Source organism: Gymnodraco acuticeps, unplaced genomic scaffold, assembly GCF_902827175.1.
Source record: "Gymnodraco acuticeps unplaced genomic scaffold, fGymAcu1.1, whole genome shotgun sequence".
Lineage (NCBI taxonomy): Eukaryota > Metazoa > Chordata > Actinopteri > Perciformes > Bathydraconidae > Gymnodraco > Gymnodraco acuticeps.
The window spans coordinates 4,448,721-4,473,005 of record NW_022991180.1 but is presented as its reverse complement, the minus strand read 5'-3'; the positions used below and the strand labels follow the sequence as shown (position 1 = coordinate 4,473,005).

Genomic DNA, 24,285 nt, shown 5'->3' with positions numbered 1-24,285 from the left:
ACCGGTCGCTACAGTATTTTCAGGAATTTTCTACTGCAACAATCCACACGCATATACACAGTGTGACAGTTACAATGAAGGCTCAATCAGCTCACGGCATATAGGTGTAAGCAGGGGTAAAGTTCTATTTTTATAGGTGGTGTGTGGACCCCCAGGAAGATTTATTTTTAAATATTGAAGTTAAAAGCATCTGGTGCACTTTGAGAGCAAAATGAAGAGATCTATGGATACCTCTCTCAACACCTATGAAACAGACCTGTAAGCAGATTTACTTTTTCTTTATGGATATTTTACAAATCACCCTTTTAAACTTTATTCTTGTTTTACTGCCATATAGTATTTCATACCTGTTTTTCATTTATTCTCTTACTTTTTTATAACTATAATGATCATATAAACGTGTGCCTCGGAAATAATTGTTTACATTAATCGTGACCAAAACGTTTGAGACCCACTGAGATAACTTAGACTAAAGTTAACTATCTAAACACTGAGAGAGTCCTTTAGTTCACTGAGTCTCTCAGTCTGACAGGAGAGCTCTCCTCCACTTTGTTGTTGAAAAAACTCCTTATATCCGTTAGCGTAGCTCGCTAGCACCAGAAGCTAACAACAACGATCTCCGGTACCGGTGCGCTCTCTCTCGCGCACACAAAATGGCTTGTTTCACACACACACAGAGGCAAGCTTTAATGAAACAGAGAGACACAGACGTAATAGTACTGCATCATATTATTTTCGAATAAATAATTGTTCAATTTATGAATTTTTTGTTTTTGTTTTTTATCTTTTTTTTGTAAAAACCATTTTTCCTCCTGGTCTCTCGCGCGCCCCCTGGCATGCCTCTGCGCCCCCCAGGGGGGGCGCGCCCCCCACTTTGAGAACCACTGCTATATTGGAATTATTTGTATAGGCTTTTTTGATCAAACATTTTCGGGGTCGGTCAGGGGGTACTTGGCTGAGAAAATGTTTCAAAGGGGGTACATGACTGAAAAAAGTTTGAGAAGCACTGCTGAGCAGATCATGAAATACAAGTGTGAATCCTTCTGTGTGCTTGTGTGTATTATGAGACTGTTCTGAGCCCATAGAACCGAGCCGCCTGGACCTCATTCAGCACCTCACTCAGCAGCAGCAGACACACTCGGTAAGCTTTGATTTGATCTCATTTGTTTGAATATCCAAACCCTTCAGAGATGAGGGGCAATGTTTGGAACTCTATAACTGATTTGACTAATCCAATTATGTTCCTCAAAACCCAAATATAATGTTCTAAAAAGGCTTTGTCCAACTCTCTTGGACAAAACATTTTATTCAATGAGTTGCTTAAGTTCATAAAAAAAAGAAGTGCAACTCATTTCCATAGAGTTGCTTCTTGAAGGTTATAATGAATCAGATCGCATGAAATAATGTGGTCAAAAATTCTGAATTTGGCAGAAAACATGAAGGCATGTTGTCATTAATGTTGTTTATAAGAACATTTGAGTGCAATGGTTATATTGATTAGAGACCAAGGCCATGTCCTGTGGTACATTTCCTAATAGTGGAACAACTAGTGTTTGCCTGACATAGTCACCTTAATTGGTCCAAGATATAAAGGACTGTTACTTCTTTACATATTAATAGATATTATTACAATATCCTGTTTCTACTTAACGTAAAGGGCCTGGAACCTCAGAAAATAGTTTGGGCCTTTGTAGTTATTTTTTGGTAGCCATGATTTTTTTTGCCAAAATCCTGCTCCAAGATTGCTGCTAAGAAACGTTGGAATATATGTATGGCATTCACAGTAAATGATGGCCAACGTTTGTAACTGTGGTTTGTGATCTGACTTGTCAAACTACATGTTGTAGACGTCGGGAGTTCCTTCACACAGTGCCCTTCCTTGACCAGCATCATGGTCACATCACTTGTTTTTGTTTAAATGGTTTGGTATATCTTTTTAATCACGTCCTGTCACATTCTGATGTTTTGATATTGTATGAAGTCACTTTAATATCCAGTGTTTAGGACAGAATCACCAAGTCTTGTGTCTCATGTGAACACGTTTTCAGAATTGCCACGTAGCACAGGGGATGCCAAGTTTTAGCCTTTGTGATAAGACAAAGATTCCCCATCTATCATACGGATCCTTTAAAGTGCTTTTCTGAATATTTACTGAGTATTGTATTCTGAGTCGGTGGGTAGATGTTTAGTGTCCAAAAAAGCAAATGTTGCAGTGAGACTGCTACATCAGCAAGATTATTCTTTGTCTTGGGTACTGTTGTTTGTTGCTTAGCAACATGCGGGAAGAACATAGTTACTGTTTCTAGGACCACCTCCTTGTTGCCATGCTTACCAGTACTGGGAGCATCCAGTAATGACTGCCTTATGTTCTCTGTGTCATAGGTTCATAGGTAACAGTGGATGGCGATCATTCTCCCCCTCTGGGATGGCAAATCATTTCATTGTGAGATGGATTAATCTTACTAATTTATAAGTAAAGTGTTTTCTAATTTACTGCACTGTGTCTTCTGTCATCCTTTTTCTTCATCTTATTTGTGTTCAAGTACGGAAATTAATAACAGTGATATTTTTATCATGGGTTTAAAATATTTAAAGTTCACTTGAGAGTATGTCATGATGAAATATACAAACACATATTGTCTTTTGAGGATGCTTTTAATCAGTTAATGATGAAAGGAAAGAAGTGCTGATTCATTGTCACAATGAACAAAAAGAACAGTGAAGATGATTGAAGCCGCAGAATCAAGTTAAGCCTTCTCCTGCTTAGGAGTCTCTTCCTCCTGTTTCTCTGGTTCTGTCAAAGAGAAAGTGACTTGTGTTTTATTGTACAGTTTTCTTAAGGTTATGACATCCCTACCAAAACCAAGTAGATGACTACAGACCTTTGAGTTGGATGGGACCCAGGACCAGAGTTTGGCTGTCGTGTTTTGACCCCACGTCTCTGGCGGCACGGTTGTAGCATCCACGGCGGCAGCGGGAATTGTTGTCAGAGGCGAGGCATATCAGGACCTTGCACTGGATGTACACCGACTCTGTGGCTCGCAGGAATTGGAAGGCCTGAAATCTGAAGCGGGCATAGGGATGGGTGCCACTGACGTAGGCATAGTAGGTGTTATCCACAGGACAGCTAAAGGAGAAACAGACAGTGTTACTGGAGAATATTACTATGTCCGGTTATCAGAAAAAGCTAGGTCCGGTAAGTATTTCTATATTTTAATACTTAACTGGTTAAAGAAAATATTAGATTCTATATCAAATAGACCAGTCACACAATTCAAAAATATTCCATTGCAAGAAAAGTCCTACATTCAGAATTGTACTTATGTTTACTGTTTGTATAAAAATCTACTCATTCTGCAAACAATGGACATATCAAGTGTTACATGTTACAATATTTCTGTCAGAAATGTATAAGAAAAGTACATCAAAGAAAAATAATTTACTAATTGTGTTCTGTAACTTTCCATTACTGATGTTTGATGTACTTCACTTGATTTTCAAATGTCACAAATCACACAGCTCTGCCTGTACTTTGAACAAAGTGCAGGTTTTACTCAATCTTCACTGAAACACAGCATACTGTCATCTCACCCGTTGCGGACCAGGTAGTGAGATCTGTTCTGGAAATCATGGGGCGATGGTGAGGTCACACAGGTGTCCAGATAGAGGACCAGGGAGCTGTCCCCCCTCCCCAGGTCCACTTGGACATACATGTACTGGTTGAGCGTCACCATGTATGGAACCTCCGTCACCTAAAAGTGTAAAAGCAAAACGTCAGATTTGTAACTAGGTATTTACAGAAGGAATTTCATTTATTTTAACACACCTGATAGTAGAAGTTATAGGATGTGTAGAGCGCCATGCTGGTATTGAATCTGCCTGTTCCGGTAATGCTGCTGTTATCATTGTGACGGACAACGTACATGATCTGGGACACTGAATCCGGCTCCATCCGACAGCCCACGTTCATCTTAAAGTGAGACTGGCGGGTGATCTCGCCAGAGGTGGAGGCGTAGGCTCGGAGAGAGTTAGTGTACACAATGCTGCCATTCTCAAACTGGTAAACAGAAGATATTGGAAAAGAGCCTCTAATTATGACAGTTATTTGAGTCAGGAAGTAATGTATGTTGTTCATTTTTAAGTAAGCAACTTAGCCTAAGTTGTGTACCTTTCGAACATTGCCACAGGTGTTAATGGGGAAGTTGAAGACCACCTGGTAACTGGAAACCTGGGGTCTGCAGTACTGGTCATTCAGATACAAACTCTGGACGTCGTAGCCGAGAGAGTTGAGGTAACTCCTCTCGATCACAATGTTCATGTTGTCTGAGGAACAGTCCACTCGACCTGACAAAATAATCGTTTTCACAGGATATTTACGACAGTTTGAATTACTTTTAGAATAAAGGTTTAAGATTACACATGGTTGGTTTATCCGCTGAAATATATGTAATACAATTAACAGGATTAGTATGAACTTTTGTGCAGATGTTCATGATCCCCAGAGGTTGAACCTTCTGACTGCAGTGATCCCCTCGTTCTTCCTGAGGTTCACATTTGTGGTTTAAAATAAAATGCATTAACATATACTGCACGGAATGCAATGAAAGTTGGTGCTTGTATTCATGTCCCCATCAAGATTAAATATAATAACTTTGGTCCTTTACTTTCCATATAGCGCCATCCTCAGGTGTACATTTGATTTTTTCCCATTCCTTTTTATTTGATAAAATACTGGTAATGACCTTAACATCAGATTCACTTGTATGTTGTATCACCTTGTGTTGTTTTAAACGAAGATGGTAAACCTGGTGTATATACTATATCATGCCAAAACCTTGCCATCTTTGTCAATCTACACGAAACATTTCACCCAAATATAATGTCATAATACATTTAACAGTAACAATAACAGTACCTGAGCTTGCTGGCAGAGAGCTAATGAAGTCAGCATTGAACCCTCGACCAACCACAGAGCCATCAGTCTGGAAGAGCACCGTCATGTAGTTGGAGGTGGAGTAGAAAGTACTCTGTTGTAGACTGTCGTAGCACACTTTACCCAGAAATCTTGAGTTAACAGACGGCCCATCGTAGACGTTAATATAGTCACAGCCGCAGCAGTTCTCCAATCTGTTTTTAAGATGACAGCCACAAATTATTGACTTGCATAATGAGTTGATAACACATTGAGTGCCAAATTCCCCACAAGTTAAATTAAGACAGAAAAGCTGCTAATATACGAATGTTCTCCAAAAGGGAGTGTTTTCTTCACTCACTGCAGGTAGTCGAAAGACAGGAAGATTCGTTGGTCGTGTGCAGCCCTGAGCTGCCACACACAGTTGGCGTTATTGTGGTAGCTGTTGGGATGGTTCGGGCTGGAGAAGGAACCAGAGCCGTACAGAGAGCCTCCACAGGGCGATGCTGACCGTGAAGAACATAACACAAGTGTCATTGGAGTAAACTATACAGTACAAGAGGCTCATGTTGCACACTAAGGGTCCTACCTGTAGTTGGCATGTCAGTTGTGACTTGGCAGTAGGCTGTTGACAAAAACAAGGTGGGTTTCAGTTTTTGTGTAGAAACTGTGCCAATTGTGTGGGACATGATACTTACAGTAGTAGTCATTACAACAGTTTCCATAGTATTGACAAGAGCTTGAGCAGGAACAGCTTCCCATGTGTCGGCCACAGTTGTAACGACAGGAGGGCTGAGCTTAGAGACACAGGGGAGTAATAAAACATATCAGTTTCTCTCCTGTAAACGGAATAAATTATAGGCTTGTTTTTTCCCACATACTCTGAACAATTTTCATACCTGAGGGTGTTGTGCCAGGTGCAAGGCATTGTGCTACATGACAAAGAGAGTACACAATTATTACAATCTTTTAAATCACAATTAATACTGTTTCCAGCATAGTTAGGCATTCAAGAAGACACAGAAGGGACATGCCAAAACAGAAAAAAACAGGAACTGAGGAGACCTTAACCACATGAAACATAAATGTCTGGAAAACTGTGAATCTATAATCGTTCACAGTAGGTAAATCTGCAATAAATTATTACGCTTTGCTCTTCTTTAACTAGTATCTCTTTGGTTGAGAGTTCATAAAGGTATCATCCTGTTTCAAGGGGAAATACAGTACATCCTATTGAGAGTAAACAAATGATTACACCACTTCAAAGTCATTTTCATGATAATAATTCAGTAAATAGAGAAGATGATGCAACATGCTTTTCTTCAGAAATGGTGATCGTAGTGTACAGAGACTTCCCCGAGCATCTTTGTGGTAAATTATACTTACAGTTGTAATCATAACAACAGTTTCCTTGGCCTCGACAAGAGGTTGTGCAGGAGCAGGTTGTCAGGTAGTAGCCACAGTAGTTACGACATGATTGCCGTCCTTATAGAGAGTATTTCAACGTATCAGTAACTGATAATAAATATTTACTATTCCAAATGTAGGTTGTTGAGAGTGTTTTATACCTGTTGGGGTCTGTGTAGGTGCAGCTGTAGTTTGCCGGCAGGTGGCTACACAAAAAAGACAGTAAAGTGATTACAATCGTTCACACCTCTAATCATTCTTAAAATAATAATATGTATTTACACATACATACATAAGAACATGCATACATACGCACGCATACAATAAATACAATTTACAATATAGGAAAAAAAACGGAATTTAGAAATCATTGAGTCTATCGCTTAATAAATACATTCATTAAAATGGGAATAAATAAATATGTGTTGAAGTGCAGTGCAGTTCCAAATTGTCTGTAACTGTATGTGATGTTGTGCTAGATCTTTTTTAGACAGTAATGAGTTCTTGTATGGCTCTCATGTAAATACGGTATTTGATTCTGTTTGTACGAGACTTGATGGACCTGCAGGATCTACCGGAGGGCAGAAGAGCTAGATGCTACAGGTCCATCAAATCCCATACAAACAGACTCAAAAACAACTAAACAAAACATTGTATCCCAACATGTCTGTATATGAACATACCTCCCTCACTGAGAGAGGGATGCAGATCCTGCTCTGATTTGTGAGTCTTGGCACTTACAGTAATAGTCGTAGCAGCAGTTTCCATAGTATTGACAAGAGCTTGAGCAGGAGCAGCTTCCCATGTGCCCGCCACAGTTGTAACGACACGAGGGCCGAGCTTAGAGACACAGGGGAAGTAATAAAACATACCAGTAATATCTCCTGTAAACGGGATAAATTATAGGCTTGTTTTCTCCCGCATACTCTATAGGTTTCGGGAATGTTTTCATACCTGAGGGTGTTGTAGCAGGGTAGAGAGTATTTCAACGTATCAGTAATTGATAATAAATATGTACTATTCCAAATGTAGGTTGTTAAGAGCGTTTTATACCTGTTGGGGTCTGTGTAGGTGCTACTGTAGTTGGCCGGCAGGTGGCTACACAAAAAAGACAGTAAAGTGATTACAATTGTTCACACCTCTAAAAATGTAATAATAATATGTATTTACACATACATACATTTATGTAAATATACATACGCACACATACGCACGCATACACACGCATACACACGTATACACACACATACAATAAATACGATTTACTATACAGGAAAAAACACAGGAATTGAGATTTTGCAATCATTGAGTCTATCACTTAATAAATTCATTAACATGGGAATAAATACATATGTGTTGAAGTGCAGTGCAGTTGTAAATTGTCTGTAACAGTATGTGTTGTGGTGCTAGATCGTTTTTAGACAGTAATGAGTTATTGTATGGCTCTCATGTAAATACGGTATTTGATTCTGTTTGTACGAGACTTGATGGACCTGTAGGATCTACCGGAGGGCAGAAGAGCTAGATGCTACAGGTCCATCAAATCCCATACAAACAGACTCAAAAACAACTAAACAAAACATTGTATCCCAACATGTCTGTATATGAACAGGCCTCCCTCACTGAGAGAGGGATGCAGATCCTGCTCTGATTTGTGAGTCTTGGCACTTACAGTAATAGTCGTAGCAGCAGTTTCCATAGTATTGACAAGAGCTTGAGCAGGAGCAGCTTCCCATGTGCCCGCCACAGTTGTAACGACACGAGGGCCGAGCTTAGAGACACAGGGGAAGTAATAAAACATATCAGTAATATCTCCTGTAAACGGGATAAATTATAGGCTTGTTTTCTCCCGCATACTCTATAGGTTTCGGGAATGTTTTCATACCTGAGGGTGTTGTAGCAGGGTAGAGAGTATTTCAACGTATCAGTAATTGATAATAAATATTTACTATTCCAAATGTAGGTTGTTGAGAGCGTTTTATACCTGTTGGGGTCTGTGTAGGTGCTACTGTAGTTGGCCGGCAGGTGGCTACACAAAAAAGACAGTAAAGTGATTACAATTGTTCACACCTCTAAAAATGTAATAATAATATGTATTTATACATACATACATTTATGTAAATATACATACGCACACATACGCATGCATACACACGCATACACAATAAATACGATTTACTATACAGGAAAAAACACAGGAATTGAGATTTTGCAATCATTGAGTCTATCACTTAATAAATTCATTAACATGGGAATAAATAAATATGTGTTGAAGTGCAGTGCAGTTGGAAATTGTCTGTAACAGTATGTGTTGTGGTGCTAGATCGTTTTTAGACAGTAATGAGTTCTTGTATGGCTCTCATGTAAATACGGTATTTGATTCTGTTTGTACGAGACTTGATGGACCTGTAGGATCTACCGGAGGGCAGAAGAGCTAGATGCTACAGGTCCATCAAATCCCATACAAACAGACTCAAAAACAACTAAACAAAACATTGTATCCCAACATGTCTGTATATGAACAGGCCTCCCTCACTGAGAGAGGGATGCAGATCCTGCTCTGATTTGTGAGTCTTGGCACTTACAGTAATAGTCGTAGCAGCAGTTTCCATAGTATTGACAAGAGCTTGAGCAGGAGCAGCTTCCCATGTGCCCGCCACAGTTGTAACGACACGAGGGCCGAGCTTAGAGACACAGGGGAAGTAATAAAACATATCAGTAATATCTCCTGTAAACGGGATAAATTATAGGCTTGTTTTCTCCCGCATACTCTATAGGTTTCGGGAATGTTTTCATACCTGAGGGTGTTGTAGCAGGGTAGAGAGTATTTCAACGTATCAGTAATTGATAATAAATATTTACTATTCCAAATGTAGGTTGTTGAGAGCGTTTTATACCTGTTGGGGTCTGTGTAGGTGCTACTGTAGTTGGCCGGCAGGTGGCTACACAAAAAAGACAGTAAAGTGATTACAATTGTTCACACCTCTAAAAATGTAATAATAATATGTATTTATACATACATACATTTATGTAAATATACATACGCACACATACGCACGCATACACACGCATACACACACATACAATAAATACGATTTACTATACAGGAAAAAACACAGGAATTGAGATTTTGCAATCATTGAGTCTATCACTTAATAAATTCATTAACATGGGAATAAATAAATATGTGTTGAAGTGCAGTGCAGTTGGAAATTGTCTGTAACAGTATGTGTTGTGGTGCTAGATCGTTTTTAGACAGTAATGAGTTCTTGTATGGCTCTCATGTAAATACGGTATTTGATTCTGTTTGTACGAGACTTGATGGACCTGTAGGATCTACCGGAGGGCAGAAGAGCTAGATGCTACAGGTCCATCAAATCCCATACAAACAGACTCAAAAACAACTAAACAAAACATTGTATCCCAACATGTCTGTATATGAACATACCTCCCTCACTGAGAGAGGGATGCAGATCCTGCTCTGATTTGTGAGTCTTGGCACTTACAATAGTAGTCGTAGCAGCAGTTTCCATAGTTTTGACAAGAGCTTGAGCAGGAGCAGCTTCCCATGTGCCCGCCACAGTTGTAACGACACGAGGGCCGAGCTGTAGGAGAGACAGGGTGACGTTAACAGAACAGTATAAAGGAAATGTTACATATGAAATAGCTGAAGGTAAATGGGTAAACGTGAGTAAAGAGGCCGCAGTAGCTCAGTCTGTAGGGTCTGGAGTGTGGACTGGTAGCTGGAGATAATAACTTTTGTAATAAAAGGCTGTCTTTCTTTCTTTTTCTTTCTTAGTAGCTTGAAGAGTTGTACATACGTGTCACGTAAGGGTCCGGGGTAGAGCTTGCAGGGCAGTAATCTAGATAGAGAGAAAGAGAGAGAATAACAAACTTTAATCTTTGTCTTACTGCATATTCATTAGAAAACACCAGTGTTGTAAGAAGTAGTCATATATCGTACTTAAGTAAAGTAGAAATACTACAGTGAAGTTGAAGTCCTGCATATAAAATCTTACTTAAGTAAAAGTACAAAATCCAAAAGTATTTACTGTGTGTAGTAGTGTCCCGAATCATATATATTAAATTACTGGATTATTTGTGTTAATGCATTTACGTGTTAATCACAGCTGTTAAAGTGGAGCTACTTTCAGTTATTCTGCTGTTGGATATATGAACATATAATTATATATCATTTTTATATATTAGTTTATTGAAAGTTTGTTTTAGCCTGAATCTGAAAAGTAACTGATTTTGTCTAAATAAATGTGATGGAGTAAACAGTATAATATTAGCTCCCAAATCGTAGTGGAGTAGAAGTATAAAGCAGCATATTATAACAATACTCAATTAAAAGTAAAAGTACCCGACTTAAGTCAATACTTGATTGATTGTACTTTACATTTCTGGAATACACCTATAGCTCTTAAACAAAAGGGGAAATGTGTCATTCTCTGCACATCATTTCAGTGAGTTTGACAGAGTGATTTCTCCTCGGCTGCTAAAGGTCGTTTACCCGTTGATTTGTTAGACTTGGCACTTACAGTTGTAGTCATGGCAACAGTTGCCATAGTATTGACAAGAGCTTGCGCAGGAACAGGTTCCCATGTTCCAGCCGCAGTTGTAACGACATGAGGACCGAGCTATGGGAAACAACATGTACTTTAAAGAGTGATAACTTGACTTTTTTTTAAAAATAAAACGTTACCTGAGTGAAATGAACAATACCTGTACGTGCTGCTGGTTCAGCTGTAGAAGAGCAGTAATCTGTAAAGCAGAAATATTAGATTGGTTGGTGTATCAGAATCAGATTCAGCTTCAGCTTTATTGGCCAATGTGTGTGCAAGGAATTTGACTCCTCATTTCTGTTGCTATCAATGTGCAAACAAAGAAATACAGGTCTTTGTTCTGCAGGTAAAACAAGGACAACAAATATATACAAGGTAAGTACAGTTGACTATATGTACACACATATTAATATAAAGTGTATATATTAAAAATCACAAATGAAACGTTTTGTAGAGATAGGACAATGGTGCGATGGAGTAAGCACATACACTTATATATACTTATGAACCTAAACCCCTATTTGTTGTTTTCTCTTATTAAATATATCAATGATTGTTTTGCTGGTTCACCCCAGTGATAGAAAAGGTATTTAGATCCTAACTCAAGCAAAAAGTACATGTATAACAAAATATAAAAAACCTATGTTATAAATAAAAGTTCCAATAAGGGGCTTACCATAATAGTCTGGACAGCAGTCCCCATTGGTTTCACAGCTTGAAGAGCAAGAGCAGTTTCCAACATGGTTGCCACAGCTATTTAGGCAGGAATCTGTGGAAAGAGCAGACAGAACAATCACCATCACTGAAAACACACAGTTAGGCTCTCAACATAATGTTATGTTTCATTGTTTACGTATGAGAACCATAAGGGTTATAACATGTGATCTGTGTCATTCTCCTACAGACAAAAACTAAACATTAAAAATGCTTTTAGTTTGTAGCCTAGTTAATTCTTAAATGATTTGGAAAGCAACACTTTGCTGCTTCATTAGTGTCATGAAGAGTGTCATCCTCCTTGTAAACAGTTACCTTTGTACCTGCAAGTTATTTAGAACTACATATTAAATCAGTTATTTTTTAGGTATAAATCAGAACCATGATCTGACATTATGCTGCTAATTTTGGTGGTAACCTTTTTACCAGTTTTAAATGATTGATTTAATTTTTTTACCTGGAGAACCTGTTGCCAGATTCTTTTCCTCACTGTTTTGGATCTGATCAGCACCTGATGAGAAAAACAAAGGAATGATTAACAACATCCATAAACCCTTAATCCAAAACCAAAGAGACACAAACGACAATAAGAAAATTATGCACAATACCTTGCACTCCAAGTGAGGCAATCACGCTGCAAAGAACCACAAGAGTCCACATGGCGAATTCCTTTACCTGCCAACCTGCTTCACATGCTGAACACTGCAGCTTATATAGGCAGACACCTTGACGTGGCACCCATAAAGTGTCTCAAACCACCAACATTGATACTGATTGATTACTCATTCATTGGAAAGACAGCACTTAGTTAACTATCATGAAGCTTACACAAAGATTGTTCACATTTGGTTTCAGGATGTGTTTAAGGATGTTTGCATTAGAAAAACTAAGCACTTATATATTAACAAAGCACTTATATTCCAACAATGCACTGGCTTATCTAAAGCCAGTTGAGTAGCACTTAAAATGGTTTGGCTCTGTGAAACCTGATGTAGTTATATGATTCTGTTTTCTTCAAGTTTGTATCTTCTTGGTGGAGTGTACTTATTGTAAGTCGCTTTGGATAAAAGTGTCAGCTAAATGCAATGTAATGTAAAAATACCTTTCAACTTCACAAGGGCTTTTGGGAACTTACAGATGGGCAGATAATAAAATATCAAGTATGATCTTACATGTGTAGCTAACATCTGAAGATGTGTCACTGACTCTTGTAACTACACCAATCCTGCTGCATCAGTTGCATTGATTTGACTGTAACTGGAGATGTTAAAAACATTTTTATAAAAATGATAGTAAAATATTGATGTTGTTTCATTTATGTTAAATCTTTACAGAAATGTATATTTGTCCTGTCCTTTACATGCACACATGTAACACAAGTAATTTAACTTTGTCTACATGTGTTTTCTGGCAAATCATTTCAGCAGAAAGCCTTAGCTGTATTAATAGCAAATGTTAATGAATTGGCAATTGTTAGCATGCTGACTTGCTGAACAAACATGGTGAACAAAGTAAAAATACCTTTTATTTGCTGAAAGTCAACATTTTAAAATCATGTTGCATTTGTTTAATGCAACATTGTATTAATCTCTTATGGGTTGAATTGTATATATTATCCAATTATAAGGCGTATCTAAATTACAAATGAAAATATGAAACATCTCATTTAGTTATATATTATATTTGTGGTTGTATAAATCAAATATTATAAATGACCTTTTAAAATGTACAGCCATTTCATACTTTGCTTTCATCTATGATCATCCATTTTATTCTTCAAGTATAAACCTAAAAAAACTATTAAAAAAAAATCTGATCATTGTCATACATTTTTTTAATGTGTTTATTTGGTAAATTGGGAATATTGGACTTAATATTTGTATCAATGAGTTGCTACACAAAAACACACTGTATGGTGAACGTGCAACATACAGTAGCGATGTGTCATTGGTTGAAACGAGGACAGAAGAAGAAGAAGAAGCATGAATGTTCTTTATCAGTTTGACATTGTGAACAGTTAGTTGAGTGACCTTGAATACTTATCTGTCAAATTGTCAGCTTACAAGAAAGTCGTAATTTTTGCTTTATAGACTCCTAACTTCCCGTTATAATAATTTACAATGTTTAAAAAGGATAAAACCGGGCTGTAAAACACTAAACGTAACCAGTGTTTCTCTTTCTGGTGAGAAAAAACAGTGAAACTGTCCTGTTGAATCAGCTGTGTGTTCAGGATTTTCCTTATTTGAGTCACGGATGTGGCCTTTTAATATGGAACATTAGCTAAATATTAGCTAATATATTAGAAATCAGCTTAATGAACATGTTTATCTGCCTATAAAGAAAATCTGAGAGTTGCTTTCACTAGAACTAGTTGGGCTTATTATCTTTAGAACTTACAACAGCTTCACACGATAAAGAGACACAGTACTTTTTTATTTGTACATTCGCATCAAATCCGATGTGTTCTCTCAGTTGCAGATGGTTATTAAGTATAGAAAATGTGGGGTGCCATAACATTTGTCATGATTCAATCAGCTATTGTGTTTTAAATAAGCATTTCTGCAATTTGCACTAATGGCATGGAATAAATAATGTGAAAGAAGATTCATATGGATTGTTTCTGGATTTAGAGAAAGAGTATGAGTTACATAGAATGATAGCAGAATAAAATAATTTGACAGGAAATAAAGCTGTCCTCTTTTTGCCTTTACTGTATAGATTTTAAGTGAGTCATGTTTGAGACGTGTTTGACCCCGAGTATATGAGCAACATTTGGAAGACCACATTTCCCCGCTTCACAAAAACATGACCCAACAATATGATGACATGTCAGTGAGTCAATCTCAAACAAAAACAAGCCTGGCTGTCCCCGTGCTTCCTATCTGTCTTTATTGGAAAGTTTATCCCTGCTTTCTCCCCCTCCAGGATGAGTTTGCATCATCTTCCTTAAGTCAACATGAAGAGGGACATTGTGTTGTCTCTCTGTCAGACCTATTTCTCTATAGCAGTAGCAGTGCGTCAGTACAAAGCGGGGTAGAAATCATGACAGCAGAGCCCCTGACTCAATGCTGCTTTGGTTAATCAGTAACCAGAGTGGGAGCAGCGAGGCTGGCCTGTGTTAAATTGAGGGAGCCGAGCAGCCTGGACCTCATTCAGCACCTCACTCAGCAGCAGCAGACACACTCGGTAAGAGCAAGCTTTGATTTGATCTCATTTGCCTTTTGATTGTGCAGTGAATATCCAAACCCTTCAGAGGTGAGGGGCAATGTTTGGAACTCTATAACTGATTTAACTAATCCAATTATGTTCCACAAAACCCAAATATAATGTTCTTTGTCCAACTCTCTTGGACAAAACGTTTTATTCAATGAGTTGCTTAAGTTCATTAAAAAAAAAAGTGCAACTAATTTCTGTAGAGTTGCTACTTGAAGGTTATAATGAATCAGATCGCATGAAATAATGCGGTCAAAGATTCTGAATTTGGCAGAAAACATGTTGTCATTAAATCACTGGGTACACAGGTGTGCTGGTTGTTTATAAGAACATTTGAGTGCAATGGTTATATTGATTAGAGACTAAGGCCATGTCCTGTTGTACATTTCCTAATAGAGGAAAATCTAGTGTTTGTTCACCCCTTCCAAGAGTCCATCAGTCCACATTTCTGCACGTTTAACTCACAGGATATAGTCCTATTTTTGCACAAGAGCTTTCACCCAAGCTACTCTCCTACATTGTAGCTTAACACATAATATGTTCACAATAAAGGAGCGAAAGTTGTCAGTTTAGCTTAGATGGCCAACTGTAGTATTTAAAACATTGTTTAGTCTCATTTGTTAGGCACTCCCTAAACAAAGTTACTCAATGAACTTGTCAGAAATGTTTTTAAAATGTACTTCATGTGTGTGAAAAAGTGTATTTTCTAACCTGAATCCATTCATTCTAGATGTGTTTATTTGGACCGTTAATATAACTTAAAATGTCCAAATAATATTGCCCACCGTTTTGTGTATGGTAACAGTTTGGATTAAATGACTAAATGTACACACTCAGTTGGCGCCCCAGATTGAAACGCTGCAATACCAGGATTTAAAGAAAGAAAACAATATCCAAATGAAACATCCATCTTATTTTAATCAGTGAACACACACAAATTTGCCCACAGCAACGTAGATGCGTCTTCATTATCTATGCGACCTCTGTTGCAGAGGGTAATGCCTGCTCTCATTCATTGGGCAGCAGGAGAGGACACACAAAGAGAAATCAATCCATCATTGACATGCCGCTCTATGTCCAATGTTCCTGCCAGCCAATCCTGTCGGAGACAAAAAACCAGATCCAGCCAGATTTCAGACGAAAGCCAAACTAATATTGATGTAGAACTCAATGCGCACTTAGACTCAGGAGGCACAAGATATACTCAAGGTAATTCATATGCTTACTAAAAATATCCGTCTCCCACAGAAGAATCTATTGTAAGGTGACTATCATCAAAAGGGAAAATGCGGTCGTCTCTCGGAGCCCTCTTGCTCTGCTGCTACCTCTCAGGAAGTCAAGCCAACCGTGTCTACGTCCACCCCTTCTCCCTCTTTGCTGTCGCTAATGTCAGCTGCGAGACCCTGCAGACCAAGACGTCCAAGCCTCTGCACACGGTTCCTGTGGCCCCCCTTGATATTGAAGTCATGACACCAGACAACAGGGACCAGTTGGAGGTGGACGCCCAGAGGCATAACATCACAACGAAGACAGCGGTCCTGGCACAGCTGCTGAACACTCTGGGCCTGAGGTTGTACGAGGCTCTCAGCAGGCAGCAGCCAGGCACCAACATTCTCCTGTCTCCGGTCAACACCTTTGGTTCCCTCATCACCTTCTACCTGGGGGTCTCCACAAAGACAGCAATGCCATACCAGGTCTTTGATTTTGATTTGTTTTTGTAGAGATAGACCAAAGACGTTCAAGGCATGCATATCCTGCTTTTTTCCGTAACAATTTTTCTCATCTGGTGTTGTACTTTCACTCAGAGAAGTAAGGCTTTCTAAATTCACTCCTTTCCTTCCAGGATCTACTAAGCCTGCGCATTGAAACCGACAGGGAGGACTGTGTGTCCTTGGTGGACGGACACGAGCTCCTCAAGACCCTGCAGGGCATTAACTCTCTGGTGGACGACGGGCCAAAAGATGAAATCACCACCCAGGTCTGGACCTTCTCTCGCCAGGACGCTCAACTGTCAGAGGACTTTATTCAAGGCACACAGGATTTCTCTGACACATCGTTCACCCGCGGCTTGGACTTCTCGAATCCACAGGAGGCCGAGCATCTGGTGAACAGCTTCCTGGAGAAGACGTCAAATGGGAAGGTGAAGGGCATCTTCAAAGATCTGAACTCCAGCAGTGACCTGCTGTTTGTTTCTTCCTTCAACTTCCAAGGTATGTATCTGCTGTTCTTATCTTCTAACCCTTACCCCAACCTGCACCACCTTGCAGTACCTGATTGTGTTCTTTGGTTGTGTCTGTTCAGGCAACTGGAGGACAGCTTTTCAGCCAGAGAAGACCTCCCTGCAGGAGTTTTATGTGGATGAAACAACCACAGTGATGACTCCCCTGATGACCCACACGGGTCAGTACCACTACCACAATGATAAGGTAAAACTTAATTCAAGGGACTTTGTTGTGCTTTGTGTTGGTTCATTTTTGTATTGAAAATATAAAAAGGACTTGGATGAGTATTCAACCGTAATAATTGTCCTTTGATACCATGAAGGTACGGCGGTGCACGGTTGTGAAGCTGTCTCTGAGCAAGCGCTCCCACATGTTGTTGGTTCTGCCTCATGAAGGAGCCAACATGAAGGACATTGAGTCAAAGCTGCTCACAGTCATCCCCGTCTGGCAGGAGAGCCTCCAGGAGGGGTGAGTGTTGTCCTATTAAAACAAAAAAAACGTCAAATCCAGATGTATTCCAACTGATTGACCAGAAATCTGAAGCATCTCTGGTGTTTCATTTTCATTATACATTCTTTTTTAATGTCATCAACGTCATGAGACTTGCACTTGGATATAGCATTTCACAATTTCACTTGTGTTGAATAGCTTATTTCATAATTTTATGGTGATTTTGTGGAATTACAATTTATTGCATCATAATTGTGTATTAGTTAAATATTGCAGTTTCAGAATCAGAGAAGTGGAAAAAGTCTAGAACAGAAAAATTAAATAAAAGTGAGAACACATATCATAAAATCACTAAAAGAGTTGTAAAAAAAATATTAAATGTATTTAATAAATAAAGTGAGGTACAAATATATATTTTTTCCATCATTATCAATTAGCCTACTAGTTTTTAAGATAACGAAAACATTTGTTTGCATGATTGTAATAATATAGTTCCAGGTTATGGAGCATATGCAATTATATTGGCTTAAAAAGTTAAAAACAACAACAAAAACATAGCAAGTAACCGTCTATCAGTTAATCGATACTTTTTCAATGAAGAGCAAATAAAGGTTAAGATTGTTAAAGGGACGAGAGAGTCACGTACACTCCCATTTCAGTTCAAAGATTTTAAAACGTAGTATCTCTATCCCCACAGTCTGTTGGAGCTGTCCCTCCCAAAGTTCTCCATGTCCTCTGTGAATGACCTCCGTGACCTGCTGACCAAGATGTCTCCGATAGTCGGGGCCAAGCTGTTGGGCTCCGAAGCGGAGTTCACCAGACTCAGCAACATCCAACCCTTTACTATAGATCAGGTAAACTACATGATCTTCTCATATTATTAAAAAAGAAACACTCACTGTGTGTGTTTGCATCATCAACACATCTCTGTGTCCTCCAGGCGGTCAACAAGGTGACGTTTGAGATGTCCGAGGAAGGAGCAGAACTTCAGGATAAGACCCAGGAAGCGGGCGTCCCTCTGAAACTGTCCATCAACCGGCCGTTCTTCTTCTCCGTCATAGAGGGAGACTCAAGAGCCGTCCTCCTAATGGGCAAGATCGTCAACCCTACTCTGTGAAATTAAATAGTACTTTAACTCATTTAGATCATACTTTTGTGTTCCGGTTGAACACATTTACACACATGAATAATGTGTAATATATAATTCAACAGTGTTATTCCTCTCAACCTAGCTGATGTCCTCTCAGTATTTATGAAAAGCTGTTACTTTAACTTGTTTTCAAGCAGCCTGTTAAAATGCTAATTTGTTTTTTTCAGTAAAATGTATTATAGCAGAGTTCTGTAGTAATGTAGTAATTCTCCATGACGAACGACTAATACGTTGTATATTGTAACTAAGAGTTTATTTTTGTTTTGTTAAGATTTTTGATTGCTGAAATAAAACATTTGTATCCGAAGTTGTGTTTAGTGCTTTCCAAGACTGTCCAATCTTATGAGCCACCTAAACTGGACTGCAGGGAAATAATAATAATAATAATACATTTTATTTTTAGGCGCCTTTCATGAAACCCAAGGACACCGTACAATTTGTTAAAAATAAAAATAAATAAAAAACGCTAATAGGCAACAGAACATGATAAAAACACAAACAGGAAATCATGGAGGAGACAGTCAAGTGGACACAAATGAAACATATAATGGGGAGCACTACAGTGAGCAGATTTGAACAGGTGGGTTTTTAATTGGGATTTGAATATCGTGATTGTGTCTGACTGTCGGATGTGCGGGGGAGGGAGTTCCAGAGTCTGGGAGCAGTGCAGCTAAAAGCCCGAGCACCCATGGTGACGAGGCGTGGGGTGGGGACGGTCAGCAGACCAGCAGAGGAGGAGCGGAGGGTGCGAGACGGGGTGTACTCCTGAAGAAGGTCAGCCAGATAGGGGGGGGGGGGGGGGGGGGTGGGGGCAGGTTATGTAATAATCGCTATAACCGGCCTGCTCTCGTCTATCCCACATGCTCTACTGAGATCCAACATCTAGTTTCAGGTGGCCTGTGGAATTGCCAGTCAGCTGTTCCTAAGAATGACTTCATCTCTGGCTACGCCTCCCTGCAGTCTCTGGATTTCCTTGCTCTCACTGAGACGTGGATTACTCCATTCAACACATCCACCCCAGCAGCTCTCTCCACAGCATATTCCTTCTCCCATACACCCAGACCAACTGGCAGAGGAGGTGGCACTGGTCTCCTGCTCTCTCCCAAATGGAGCTTTTCCCTCTTCAAGCTACCTAACTTCACTCCTTCCACCTTTGAATTCCATGCCGTCACAGTAACCCATCCTATACAGTTAACCATTGTTGTTCTCTACCGTCCACCAGGTGCCTTGGGGGACTTCTTGGAGGAATTAGATAATCTCCTCTCACACATCCCTGAAACTGGCCCTCCCGCTGTACTTCTCGGAGACTTCAACCTCCAGACTGGGAAGATAGACGAACTAACATCTCTGTTAACCGCCTTTGCTTTCTCACTGTCTCCATCCCCACCGACTCATAAAGCTGGCAATGTCCTTGATCTCATATTCTCAAGGAACTGCGCTACTTCTAACCTCTCTGTAAACCCGCTCCACATATCCGATCACTTCTTCATTTCATTCTCTCTACCCCTTTCCAAACATAACAAACTAATCTCTTCTCATCCTGCACCTGTCCGCCATAACCTTCGTTCCCTCTCCCCCTCTACCTTTGTCTCATCGGTGCTCTCAGCCCTCCCTTCCTCTGACTCGTTCCAACTACTACCTCCAAACTCTGTTGCAGAAACTCTCCTCTCTACTCTCTCATCCACTCTGGACTCTCTCTGTCCTCTCACATCTCGGCAGGCTCGTCAGTCCCCTCCTGCTCCCTGGCTAAATGATGCACTGCGTGCTAATAGAACCGTCCTTAGGGCAGCAGAGCGGAAACGGTGGATATCCAAACACTGTGACGACCTCCTAACCTATCAGGCTCTCCTCTCCTCTTTCTCGGCTTCGATCTCTCAGGCAAAAAGCACTTTCTTTCAAGATAAGATCCAATCTTCCTATTCCAATCCCAAAAAACTATTTTCCATCTTCTCCACCCTCTAGGACCCTCCAAAAGCCCCTCCCCCCTCCTCACTTCTGTCAAGCGACTTTGTTACCCACTTTGAAAAAAAGGTTGATGATATTCGCTCTTCTTTTTCTGACTCACCGCTGGGTCACCAGACCCTCCTTCCACCCACACACTAACCTCCTTTTCCCCTCTCTCTCCAAGTGAGGTTCTTACCCTCATTACCTCTGCCCGTCCTACCACCTGTCCTCTGGACCCCATCCCTTCAAACCTCCTTCAGACTATCGCTCCTGATATTCTACCGTTTCTCACCCATTTCATTAACACTTCTCTAACTTCTGTTCACTTTCCAAACAGTCTCAAGGAGGCAAGAGTAAACCCTCTCCTAAAGAAACCCACTCTCAACCTGTCAGATGTTATAAACTACAGGCCTGTCTCTCTACTCCCGTTCCTGTCTAAATCACTTGAACGCGCTGTCTTTAAACAACTCTCCTGTTATCTCCATCAGAACAACCTTCTGGATCCGCACCAGTCTGGTTTCAAGGCAGGTCACTCCACAGAAACTGCTCTCATTGCTGTCACTGAGGAACTGCACACTGCTAAAGCAGCCTCCCTCTCCTCTGTCATCATCCTTTTGGACCTGTCTGCTGCATTCGACACGGTGAATCATCAGATCCTCCTTCGCACTCTCCAAAAACTTGGAGTTTCAGGCTCTGCACTTTCCCTCCTCACCTCATACCTCAAAGACCGTACCTATAGGGTGACTTGGAGAGGGTGTGAGTCCGACCCTTGTCACTTAACTACAGGGGTCCCTCAGGGCTCTGTTCTTGGTCCCCTCCTCTTCTCCCTGTACACAAACTCGCTCGGATCAGTCATTAGCCCGCATGGTTTTTCATACCACTGCTACGCTGACGACAACCAATTAATTCTGTCCTTTCCCCGCTCAGAGACCCAGGTCATCGCACGCATCTCTGCTTGTCTAGCTGACATCTCTCAGTGGATGTCTGCTCATCACCTCAAGCTCAACCTTGACAAGACTGAGCTGCTCTTCCTTCCGGGAAAACATTGTCCCACTCTTGACCTAACAATCAACATCGGCACCTCAGTTGTTTCCCCGACTCAGACTGCAAGGAATCTGGGTGTGACCCTAGATAACAACCTGTCCTTCACTGCAAACATCGCTGCTACAACCCGTTGCTGCAGATACACGCTTTACAACATCAGGAAGATACGTCCCCAGCTGACACAGAAAGCGACACAGGTTCTGGTCCAGGCTCTCGTCATCTCACGCCTAGACTACTGCAACTCCCTCCTGGCTGGTCTACCTGCATGTGCCATCCGACCTCTGCAGCTCACCCAGAATGCAGCGGCTCGTCTGGTCTTCAACCTTCCTAAATTTTCCCACACCACTCCGCTCCTCCGCTCCCTTCACTGGCTTCCGGTAACTGCTAGAATCCACTTCAAGACACTGGTACTTGCTTACCATGCTGCGAATGGATCTGGCCCTTCGTACATCTAGGACATGGTTAAACCGTACACCCCAGCGCGTGCACTACGCTCTGCATCAGCCAAACGACTCGCTGCACCCTCGCTGCGAGGGGGACCCAAGTTCCCATCAGCAAAAACACGTGGGTTTGCTATCCTGGCTCCAAGATGGTGGAATGAGCTCCCCATTGACATCAGGACAGCAGATAGCTTGCACATCTTCCGGCGCAAACTGAAAACTCATCTCATTCGACTCCACTTCGAGCGATAGATTTATTAACAAAGCACTTATATCAGGGGTACTCAAATACAAATCTTAAAGGTCCAAAATAAATGTTTCAATAAGACAAAGGTCCGTTTATTACGGTCATTCAAACTTTTAAACAATTGCAACAAGATTCTTAACACGAGGTTGCAAAAATAAAGGCAGCTGCACCCTCTTTCATTCAGCGTTCCCATTATTGCTTTATAAATGTCTTGCCCCCCTGTGTGTCCACTGAGGTTCGTCAGGCCCAACACATCTTCAACAAACTCCCCCTTTGCCTCATCATAAAAACTCACAAACACCAGCAACTCAGCATTGTCAGTGGTGTCAGTGGACTCATCCACAGCTAAGGAAATGCACTGTGCATTTTTTTATTCCATCACGTAGCTGATTAATCAAATCACCAGCCAGTATTTATGTTCTTCTGGTTGCTGTGGAATCTGAGAGGGGGATTTGCTTGATTTTACCTGTTATTTCCTCTTTTTGTTTGCCTTCAACATGGTCTCCATCACTTCAGACATGCATTATTTTATACTGCAGTTATTATCCAGTGGAAAGTCCTTACCTACTGGCCTAGTTAAATCAAAGTGGTTACTTTTTTTTGGCTGGGCAGTGTAGTTTTACACACCGTCTTATTTGACTTTCTCAGGACTAAAAACTGTTTTTTGGGGGCAGAAGAAAAAGAAGAAAAGAACAAAATATATTTACACACGTAAGGTCATCATCTTAATAGTTTTGTATGCTCATCCGTGAGCAGAGCATCAAGTTGACATGTCTATTACAGCTGAATGCGGCGATTACCATTTTGTTCAGCAAACCGCCTCACAAACGTATTAAGATAAACAGCTTCAGTGCGTTTTGATTCAATGCTGAGTACAGCCAAACTGACAGTCTCTTCTCTGTCAGTACTGTAGACCGCAAATACCTCATTCCTTCAGTGCTTGGGTCTGAATGCTTCTCGTTTTGCGCCGTCCCGTTCAAATGAATTCGCCGCCAATCATATGTCCACGCTCGCGCCAGGACCGGGGGAGGGGTTACATGACGTGCATCTTGTGCTGCATTCACTTGCACTCGGACATTAGAGATTTTCTCTCATAAATGTCCGATGAGCCACAACTTTTCTTTCAAAACAAAGCTGCCAACTGGGGTGGCAGCTGGGGTGGCAAGGCCTATTTTTAGGGTGTCAGTTGCCACCCCGGTAGGTGAAACTAGGCTACTAACTACAGTACAGATGGCACTAGATGAGCTGTTAATTCTCGCTCTGAATTTTTTTTTTTTAAACTCTCGCTCTGATTCAGACAGGTTGAAAGAGACGAGACACACATTTTTCCCACCCACATTCCGCGAAGACCCGCCCTACTGTGCCTCTGATTCGCAGATTGTTTGGGGAGAAAAAACACTGACGGGATGCTGAATGTGATTGGACCAATGCGTTGACAGACACACACAGACAGTGGAACAGGACATGCAGAGCGCTGTTTGCAGTCTATGGACATAGCGGATCATTTGCGTTGTGGCGATGTCTCGCAGATAACACAGATAATACAGATTATACATATGAAAAGTATAATTTGCTCAGAGTCCAGAGACAGTTGTGGTTCGGTCCGGATCCGGACCGGAGTCCGGACTTTGAGGATGCCTGACTTATATACTAATAAAGGACTGGCTTATCTAAAGCCAGTTGAGTAGCACTTGAAATGTTTGGCTCTATGAAACCTGATGTACTTATATGATTCTGTTTTCTTCAAGGTTGTGTCTTCCTGGTCGAATGTACTTATTGTAAGTCGCTTTGGATAAAAGCGTCAGCTAAATGCAATGTAATGTAGGGCTTTGTAAGTGAGCAGTAGGTTTTTGAAGTTGATACGGGATTGAACAGGGAGCCAGTGGAGTTGGATGAGGATGGGGGTGATGTCTTCGGAGGCCTTGGTGCCGGTGATGATCCGGGCTGCGGAGTTCCGTATGATTTGTAGTTTAT

At 40.6% G+C, this 24,285-nt stretch overlaps 2 protein-coding genes across 5 annotated transcripts in view; one reads left to right on the top strand and one right to left on the bottom strand.

Annotated features, from left to right (window-relative positions):
- Window positions 1-12,296, bottom strand: part of LOC117560838 (CUB and zona pellucida-like domain-containing protein 1) — a 121,887-nt gene extending 109,591 nt beyond the window's left edge. For 2 of the 4 annotated variants that reach the window (XM_034237911.1, XM_034237912.1), the window contains exons 1-13: window positions 12,210-12,296; window positions 12,059-12,112; window positions 11,564-11,656; window positions 11,048-11,086; window positions 10,864-10,962; window positions 10,141-10,182; window positions 9,826-9,924; window positions 9,217-9,261; window positions 8,905-9,003; window positions 8,304-8,348; window positions 7,992-8,090; window positions 7,373-7,417; window positions 7,061-7,159 (exon numbers count right to left, since the gene is read on the bottom strand). In XM_034237911.1, the coding sequence (XP_034093802.1) occupies window positions 7,061-7,159; window positions 7,373-7,417; window positions 7,992-8,090; window positions 8,304-8,348; window positions 8,905-9,003; window positions 9,217-9,261; window positions 9,826-9,924; window positions 10,141-10,182; window positions 10,864-10,962; window positions 11,048-11,086; window positions 11,564-11,656; window positions 12,059-12,112; window positions 12,210-12,261 (910 nt within the window). In that variant the 5' untranslated portion in view covers window positions 12,262-12,296. Of the gene's footprint in view, window positions 1-2,636; window positions 2,795-2,882; window positions 3,128-3,591; window positions 3,753-3,826; window positions 4,058-4,168; window positions 4,345-4,915; window positions 5,128-5,273; window positions 5,419-5,501; window positions 5,538-5,610; window positions 5,710-5,811; window positions 5,845-6,298; window positions 6,398-6,480; window positions 6,526-7,060; window positions 7,160-7,372; window positions 7,418-7,991; window positions 8,091-8,303; window positions 8,349-8,904; window positions 9,004-9,216; window positions 9,262-9,825; window positions 9,925-10,140; window positions 10,183-10,863; window positions 10,963-11,047; window positions 11,087-11,563; window positions 11,657-12,058; window positions 12,113-12,209 lie in introns of those variants that run through there. The other 2 variants (XM_034237913.1, XM_034237914.1) reach the window with 2 other exon arrangements.
- A 2,319-nt stretch (window positions 12,297-14,615) lies between these two features.
- On the top strand, window positions 14,616-18,943 carry LOC117560731 (serpin A3-3-like). Its single transcript, XM_034237683.1, has 7 exons — window positions 14,616-14,787; window positions 16,063-16,508; window positions 16,658-17,024; window positions 17,116-17,240; window positions 17,359-17,504; window positions 18,184-18,340; window positions 18,427-18,943. The coding sequence occupies exons 2-7, from the start codon at window positions 16,101-16,103 to the stop codon at window positions 18,601-18,603; spliced, it is 1,380 nt and encodes a 459-aa protein (XP_034093574.1). The 5' UTR covers window positions 14,616-14,787; window positions 16,063-16,100; the 3' UTR covers window positions 18,604-18,943.
- The last annotated feature ends 5,342 nt before the right edge of the window (window positions 18,944-24,285 follow it).